This window comes from Brassica napus, chromosome C3, assembly GCF_020379485.1.
Source record: "Brassica napus cultivar Da-Ae chromosome C3, Da-Ae, whole genome shotgun sequence".
In the NCBI taxonomy this organism is placed as follows: Eukaryota; Viridiplantae; Streptophyta; class Magnoliopsida; order Brassicales; family Brassicaceae; genus Brassica; species Brassica napus.
The window spans coordinates 44,613,961-44,622,765 of NC_063446.1; the positions used below are offsets into that span (position 1 = coordinate 44,613,961).

The 8,805-nt window shown below is 37.4% G+C and overlaps 2 protein-coding genes across 2 annotated transcripts; both read left to right on the forward strand.

The window, feature by feature from the left end:
* Positions 1-1,332: 1,332 nt before the first annotated feature.
* On the forward strand, positions 1,333-2,031 carry LOC125583103. The gene has a single exon (XM_048749667.1). The coding sequence runs from the start codon at positions 1,333-1,335 to the stop codon at positions 2,029-2,031; it is 699 nt and encodes a 232-aa protein (XP_048605624.1).
* Positions 2,032-5,516: 3,485 nt separating this feature from the next.
* Positions 5,517-8,411, forward strand: LOC106377203 (pentatricopeptide repeat-containing protein At3g47530). The gene has a single exon (XM_013817385.3). The coding sequence runs from the start codon at positions 6,559-6,561 to the stop codon at positions 8,326-8,328; it is 1,770 nt and encodes a 589-aa protein (XP_013672839.1). The 5' UTR covers positions 5,517-6,558; the 3' UTR covers positions 8,329-8,411.
* The last annotated feature ends 394 nt before the right edge of the window (positions 8,412-8,805 follow it).

Genomic DNA, 8,805 nt, shown 5'->3' on the forward strand with positions numbered 1-8,805 from the left:
TAACCCTGCATCAATCGGAGTTCGGACGCGCCCCCACGCTCAGCTACAATACATGCGGAAAATTTGTTCCAGAAACCAAAATCTCTCTCAACCATATACCAGTCTCCTATTCCAACAAGCAGCAACAAAAAAAACAATAATTCCGAGCAATCCATCAGCTAACCAGGAAGATCTCTAACTGATAGACCGATCAACCCATCAAAAGTTTTCAGCTATCATCGAAAACTCATCTAAAACCCATAAAGTATTAAATACCCCCATCCGCAGCCATGTAGCTATATTTAGCAACATGTCTCTGCAAATAAAATAAAACCAGAAACCATAAACTCTTTAAAATCTCGAACCTGAACTTGTTTTGAACCTGTTCTTAATCTGAAACTGATTTTAAAATTGTTTAAAAATTTTCCTGATGATAGTTTCACATTAGAACTGTTTAGGAATGAAAGTTAAACAATTTTTTTTTAAAATCTGACTGCTATATGTTGAAAGAAACCGACTGTTACTTGCTTAAACTTATCATTATTGTCCTGTTTAATGTTCTTATCTGATCTGAATCAACTAGAACTGTTAAGGACTGCATGTTACATAATGTTTTTGAAAATCTGATCATGGTTTCATAAATTAATCCGAGGTTTTACCTCCTGTTCTTGTCTGAGAAATTTGATTTTCTGATGATTGATAACGACTAGAACTTGATTAGGATTGAAAAAAATATTTTTTTAATATTTAAAATCGAAATATCAGAGATATATCTAAGAAAATATATTTATTTTTAAATCGAAAAGTATATAATAAATTGCTTGAATAAATCAAATCTTCCTGATTTTTTTTTAAGTCACAATAATTTCTGATTTGATTATTTTTCGAAAAAAAATAATAATAAATATATGGTATATTTTTCGAAAACCCTAACCTGATTTCATGATTGAATTGGTTTGCTTGATTGCATATTGTTTGCATACTAATATTGCATACTGAACATGAAATCTCGACTGTTAGGGATATAGATCATTCATAGTTTTCAAGCAATCTGATCTGAACTGAAAAAAAAATCATTATACTAAATGATCCGATCCAATGGGATGAAGAAAATATGGAACATTTTCCTGATCATCTAAGATAGAATCCCTAAAGGCCTTGAAACCTTGTGTTTGAAATAAGAGGACCTTAAATCTGAAAAATACATTGATCCACACCTTAAACCGTATGGTTTTAAGAAAATGCATCATTTAGAATTTTTTTTTCTTTTGGTCCGTGTGTGGCATTGATATGAAGCATGAAAAATTTCAAAAAGATTACTTGATTAAGACCTGTTTTGAATAATGATTTCAGATGTCGAGTTTCATACCCTCAGATTACAAAGCCCTTGATCTCTCTGGAGATAATTATCTTGATTGGGCTATAAACACTTCAGCCGTCTTGAAGTCTAGAGGACTTGGGAAGTGCATCAAGTATGGCAATGACACCCTTGCGTGTGAAAGACACAGAGCCATAATGATTATGCGACACCATCTCTGTGAGGACCTAAGAGACGAGTTTGGATATGTTAATGATCCTCATAATCTCTGGTCATTTTTGAATTCTAGATTCTGTGAGCCATTGTTGCACGAATCCAAGAAAAAATGGGAAGCTCTAAGGTTCCAGGATTATGAATCCGTGGACAATTATCACTCTGATCTTATGAGAATCACCTATAGTCTTAGACTATGTGGTGAATTGGTAACAAACGAGGATTTGTTAAACAAAACTCGTGACACATTCCATTCAGAGGAAGTGTTGTTATCACATCAGGCCAAAGGTTTCACCACCTATTATGACCTGTTCTCATATTTATTAGACATTGAGCAAAAGAAGCAGAAAAGGATGGATAACATCAGACGGTTTAATGACATCATGGAGATATATTATGAAGTACTAGACAGTGAGATGAAAATCCCTGAAGCTAATAAAGCCACATTTGATAAGAAGAGATCTGAGGAGGATTCCGAGTGGACACTCATGGACCATGAGGTCGGATTATACATTGAATAATTTTCCGACATTCTGATTTTATGTTTTCATATCTGATTTGATTTATTTGTTATTCATTTATGTTATTGAAATAATAAAAACGATTTTGTTTTTATATATTATCTTGCTTGGTCTTGCTTGATGATTCTTGATTAAATAACAAATAAAACCTTAATAAAAGGATAATCAGTCCACTGATAGTTGATTTCATGCATGGTTTAACTTTACCTTGATTGTATAGGTTTAACTTTACCTTCCTGCAATCACATAAAATCAATTGTTGGGTGTAGACTAATGAGTCAGTTCACTGATAGATTGATTTCTCGCATAGATTTAACTTCATCTTGATTGTATAGGTTCAACTTTACCTTCCTACAATCACTTGAAATCAATTAATTGGTACTGACAATGGCAAAAGACACGACATTATTCAGACCCATTGAGTTATAAAGATTTATAACATTCTACATTGAACCAGTGAGCAAAGAAAATACGATTCCTTTCAGATTTTTGAAAAATCGCCTAAAAGCATTATGAATGCCTATACCCATATTTTCTACTGATTTATTCTATGCTAAGGATCAGTATGAAAGAGGCATAAAGCCATGGTAACCAGTATGGTTCACCACGAAATAAACACTTATGGCATGACCAGATTAGCCATCTTGATCCAAAACATGATGAAAAATTAATTAAGGCACAAAAGTGATCCCATAAAATCTCACAATGTGTTATAAGTACACAAAAGGGAAAATCACTAAAATAATTAAGGCTCCACTGTCCTAAGCACTACGAAATTATGAGTATGTTCATGAGGGGGAGAGAGGACTAAAACCCACAGTCCATGATCATATCATAAATTCGGATTCCATGGTTTACAACCATAATATACACGGCTGGAAAGCTTTAAAGCCCTCACTAATGGTACATCACCCACGTCCAGCCTAAAGCTTAAGGACATTATGTATATAAATATTGATTTACATCAGGCCATACATGTAAGCATAGACATTCCCACCTCTGAATGATTAAGGGTCATAAACCAGACATATACACAAACCATCTTAAGAAAATACGAATATTCCACCACATATATGTGTGCCATTTAAGATGGAACCTCAAATGAGGATTGGGAATATATATTAGATAAATAAGACTTCCTCCACGAAACTATAATGTATCTTGTGCCAAACATGGATGATTTAATCAAGTGGCCAAGAACACATATTACAAAAGATACTAATCTGATTATCCAACTTTGAAAGGAGAAAGTTATCAGGCTGATAAAGAGTAAAGAGTAAAAGAGAAATATAATGGTATCAACCATAGTTGTCTTGGCAAGATCCTCAGACCAAAGATTATGATCTAGACGTTCTAAAAGAATATGATCATATAAAAGCTAGCAGAAATATATGCAAGACACACTGACCCGAAAAGAAAAAATGACTATGTCATACCAGCTTAAGCACCACGAATTAGATGTCTAAGAGACACAATCAAGTTGCTACAATGTCTATTAGAGATAGACAAATAAGTTCCAAATAATAAGGAACCTCGGAAAGTAATGAAAGGTGCTCAGAATCGTACAAATCCGAGTTCATAAGAGAAACCAGTTCAGACAGAGAAATAAGGTTGCGCAACCACACATCTAAGGTACCAGACCATGTAGTTTGGGACGCCAAACTGCAAGGTATAAAGGTCTTGGATAATAAGATCTCAAAATCTAATTAGATCATGTCTGGAACAGTATGAAACTAAAGATAAAGAGTGTTAACACCAAAGATGTATTTACATACATAAGAGCTCATAAAAGATTGTAGTACTTGGGATTTGAAGGATATAACCTGAGGATCATGAACCCACGTAGAGTACTCATAAAACCTATATAGGGACGTGGGGTGTTCAAAGAATTCAAAGTAATTATAAGACAGATGGGCGTAGTAACCATGTACATACAGAAAAGCCATCTAAGAAAGAAACCAGTGAATGGATCTTGTGAGATAAGAAATTCCGTGAGATTAAAGGACATGACCACATGGTATAGTGTGTCCATGTTCCTTCTAAATAACGTTCAAGTATAGCTTGATTACACAAGGATACTCACAAGGACCAAGGAACAATTTATAAAGAGATATGCTCCTATATGGTGGATGCTACTACAGAAAATCAAGTTTGATTTTGTCTGGATATTTACTAAAGAAATAATGGTGTAGTAAGCAGCAAATGGATCACTGGATAAAGGTATCAACGTACCATAGAAATATGAGAAAGAAATTCTCATAGAACAAGCTTTGTTCCTAAGTTGTTTATGGATTGTAATATACAGCAGCTGTAAGTAATATGAAAGACTAAGTATTTACTTAGTGCAGTCAGTCCATACAGAAAATATTATAATTCCTTGTGATCATAATAAAGACCAACTGAGAGAAAAAGGTTTAATGGTTCAAAGGTTCAATAATACAAGTTATCGATTGATTAAACAGGCTATGTTTTACATATGGAAAGTCTGTAGAAAAATCATAGCCGTGTGTGTGTGTGTATGATTAAGTCAGCACGTCTAAGTGAGAACCATAAACCAGGATAGTGACCAGAAGGATGTCTGGTCGTGGCTTAATGATTATAAGCATTGCTAAAGCAAGAAAAGATCGATAACCATGTACAAAGGACATGAGTGTATGACTGCGAATTCATTGTGTGATGAGTTTCATTGCAGCAAATAATTATTGATGGTATGACCTTAGACACTCATGATTATGAACGAATATAGACAAGGTCTATAGCTCAACATGGATCGACAAAAGAAAATAAAGAATGATTGGTTACAATGGATAAAGCCATTGGCACATACGAAGAGATATAAGTCCGAATGAACGAAAGATATGAAGTAAAGTTGTTCGTATGTGTTCTGGGTCTATGACTCAATATATATTGAATGTCCACGTTTTGGGAAAGCCATATAACCAAAGAGAATCCGTGGGACATGAAAAAGGACCTGCAAGTAAAGTTTTATTGCAGATTATAAAGTCCATCCGAGCACCGTTTGAAGCACCATCAGTTCAACCAAGACATGGAGTGATCAGCAGCAAAGATGTACATCCTGACCACATCTTAATGGAGTTCCAAAAGACATACCAACGTCCAAGACTTACAAGTTCATTCAAGGAGAATCCAGCTGATCATCTTCACCAAGTCATAGGCAACTTCAACGTTCAAGAAGACTCGGATACCAGATGGGAATGCGTCTACTACAGTGATGCATTCATCTGGGGGAGTTCATGTGTTGTACTCTTTTTCCTGTCCTTGGTTTCCCATTTTGCCACATTGGTTTTGGGGTTTTTCAGGAGAGGTTTTAATGAGGCAACATTAAGCATGCAACGAACCTGTACCGGATGTGTCGATCAAGGGGGAGTGTTATAAACCAAATGATGATCGACCATGGACCAGCCCGTACTGCAGGCCCAATCCGGGACATGATAAAGACAACCAGAGACTATGTGTTTGTCTAGTATATATTCCATGTATATCTGTAACATAGTGTTTATCCTTATCCTTATCTTGTTAGGATAAACATGACCTTATGACGGTCTAATACCTTGTATATATATGGACCTTCTGGTCGACAGTAATGATAACAAAAGTATTTCCCCAACACTTTATTTACAACAAGAGAGTTGATTTTTCGTTTGATTGAAAGAAGAAAAATAAATGATGGGTTTGCAAAGAGCGAGGGAGAAACAAGGTAAAAAAGGAGATTAAAAGAGGTGAGATATGTTGGAGATTAAGAGAATTGGTATGTTAAATTTTTAGTAATGGATTTGACCCGATTTTATTAGGTAGGTGTATCTGACCCGAATTTAACCTAGTTAAGTGGTAAATAATAGAATTTGGCTTTTTCATCTAAAAATTTCTTTTATTCAATATTGTCTATCAGAGACAATAACATAAAAATTAATATGATACATCACATCAAACAAGCCACAAAAATCTCTTCTGAAACAATCTATCCCGTTAAAAAGTATGATCTGACAAATACGATTACAAGAATCAACGATCAAGTCCATACCAAAATGTGTTTAGATGTTGCCAATACATTGATACTAGATGATATTGTCCCCCACTTTTTAACAATCGAACTGTTTTCCACATCACAACGGGCGGCAGTCACCTTCATTGCTTTCACGTTAAAGTTATTCATATAAAAATAGATTATTTTCTTTGATTGAAAGATGTTTTGGAAGAGATTCTTCTAAAAAGTTTACTCTAGAAACCAAAGTTTACTCTAGAAACCCATCGAACAATCAGTTGATTCTCTCTTTTAATAGAATTTGTTTAGATGAGAATTTTCATTAACATTTTCTTATTAAAGAACAATTATTTTAAAAAATGACAAACGTAACAAGGTCATCCTAGAATTTTATTTGTGTATGGAAGGTCATCCCAGAATTATATTTGTAATTTTAGCTAGTACTTTTAGTTCTTACTTGTTTGTTGGCTCCAAAAGTGTTTCAAGTTGTCGGCTCTTCTTCAGGTTCGTTTCCTTTTCAAGAAATGTTGAAGTCCATGAGCAGCAGCGACGACCACCTGGTCTCTATGATCGTATCTTCCACCGGAAAATCCCATCTCCGGCAGATTCATGCCGTCTTACTCCGAACTTCCTTGATCAGAAGCTCTGACGTTTTCCACCATTTCCTCTCCCGTCTGGCTCTCTCCCTTGTTCCCCGAGATCTCGATTACTCGCGTCGCGTTTTCTCCGAAAGGAGTAACCCAAGCGTCTCTCACTGCAACACCATGATCAGAGCTTTCTCCGTCAGCGAAACTCCCGGCGAAGGGCTTCGCTTGTTCCGATCTCTGAGACGAAAAACCTTTCCTCCCGCTAACCCTCTCTCGTCCTCTTTCGCCCTCAAGTGTTGCATCAAATCCGGGGACTTACTCGGTGGTTTGCAGATTCACGGCAAGATTTTCAGCGATGGGTTTCTCTCGGACAGTCTCCTGTTAACGACTCTGATGGATTTCTACTCCACCTGTGAAAACAGCGCTGCTGCTTGTAAAGTGTTCGACGAAATTCCCAAGAGAGATACCGTTTCTTATAACGTGCTTATCTCGTGTTTTCTGCGGAACAAACGTACACGTGACGTTCTGTTTTTGTTCGATAAGATGATGAAAGAGGTCGATGGGTGTGTCAAACCAGACGGTGTAACATGCTTACTAGCTCTACAAGCTTGCGCAAGCTTAGGCGCGCTGGATTTCGGTAAACAAGTTCATGACTTTATCGATGGAAATGGACTCGGTGGTGCTTTGAACTTGAACAACACTCTTGTTTCCATGTACTCACGTTGCGGGTCTATGGATAAGGCTCACGAGGTCTTTAACCGAATGCGTGAAAGAAACGTGGTCTCATGGACGGCTATGATCTCGGGTTTAGCCATAAACGGGTTCGGGAAAGAAGCTATTGAAGCTTTCGAGGAGATGTTGAAGTGTGGAATCTCTCCAGAGGGACATACACTTACTGGCTTACTATCTGCGTGTAGCCATTCAGGTTTGGTCCGTGAAGGAATGATGTTTTTCGATAGACTAAAGAGCGGCGAGTTTATGATGAAGCCGAATTTGCATCACTATGGCTGCATCGTTGACCTCTTGGGACGTGCTCGTCTACTCGATAAAGCCTATAGTCTTGTACAGTCAATGGAGGTGAAGCCAGACTCCACTATATGGCGTACGCTGCTCGGTGCTTGTAGAGTCCAAGGGAATGTGGAACTTGGGGAACGCGTGATCTCCCATCTTATCGAGCTCAAAGCCGAGGAAGCCGGAGACTACGTTCTGTTACTCAACACATATTCCTCGGTTGGGAATTGGGAGAAAGTGGCTGAACTGCGTTCGTTGATGAAGGAGAAAAGAATCCATACCAAACCTGGATGGAGTGCCATGGAGGTACAAGGACAGGTTCATGAGTTTATAGTAGACGATGTTTCGCATCCGCGGAAGGAAGAGATCTATAAGATGCTAGCGGAGATCAACCAGCAGCTGAAGATTGCGGGTTATGTGGCGGAAGTAGCATCAGAACTGCACAATCTTGATTCAGAGGAAGAGAAGGGACATGCGTTGACATACCATAGCGAGAAGCTAGCCATTGCCTTTGGTATTCTTATGACTCCACCAGGAACAACCATTAGAGTGACCAAGAATCTTAGAACTTGTGATGATTGTCATAATTTCGCAAAGTTTGTTTCTCGTGTTTATGATCGTGTCGTGATCGTTAGAGATCGCTCACGTTTCCATCAATTTAAAGGTGGGTTTTGCTCCTGTAACGACTTCTGGTGATGATTCGGAAGATTTGCTTCAGTGTCATGTATCAAATCTTCAAACTGAAGAAGCTAATAAACTCTTTATTTTACAATCAGAAATGTCTAGCCGATGCAAGAAAAGATAAAAGACAACAAAACTCAAACTGATCAGAAGAAAATTGTTATCCGGTTCAATGGATCTAATTAGCAGGTTTGTTTGCAAATGCAATGCCCTTGTCGATGCTAGCTTTGAGCTCTGGTTTAAGAGCTTCTAATGCATTGTGTTCATACTCAGTCAGTCCTTGGAGGTCTGACTCAATCACAGCTTCAACTCCGTTCCTCCCGAGCTTAATCAGTTAAGCAAAGAAAGGAAGATGCGCCAGACCCGACTCCACAAATGAACACTCGTAAACATCCCCATCCCCATCAAGAGCACGAAGAGATGACTCAACAAATCTCGCTGCAGCATATGCAATTGACAAAGTAGCTGAACCTGCACCTGCCTTAGCATCAC

Excerpts from the sequence above, each read along its gene's own strand:
- LOC125583103 (XM_048749667.1), top strand. The coding sequence starts at position 1,333 with ATGTCGAGTTTCATACCCTCAGATTACAAAGCCCTTGATCTCTCTGGA.
- LOC106377203 (XM_013817385.3), top strand. The coding sequence starts at position 6,559 with ATGTTGAAGTCCATGAGCAGCAGCGACGACCACCTGGTCTCTATGATC.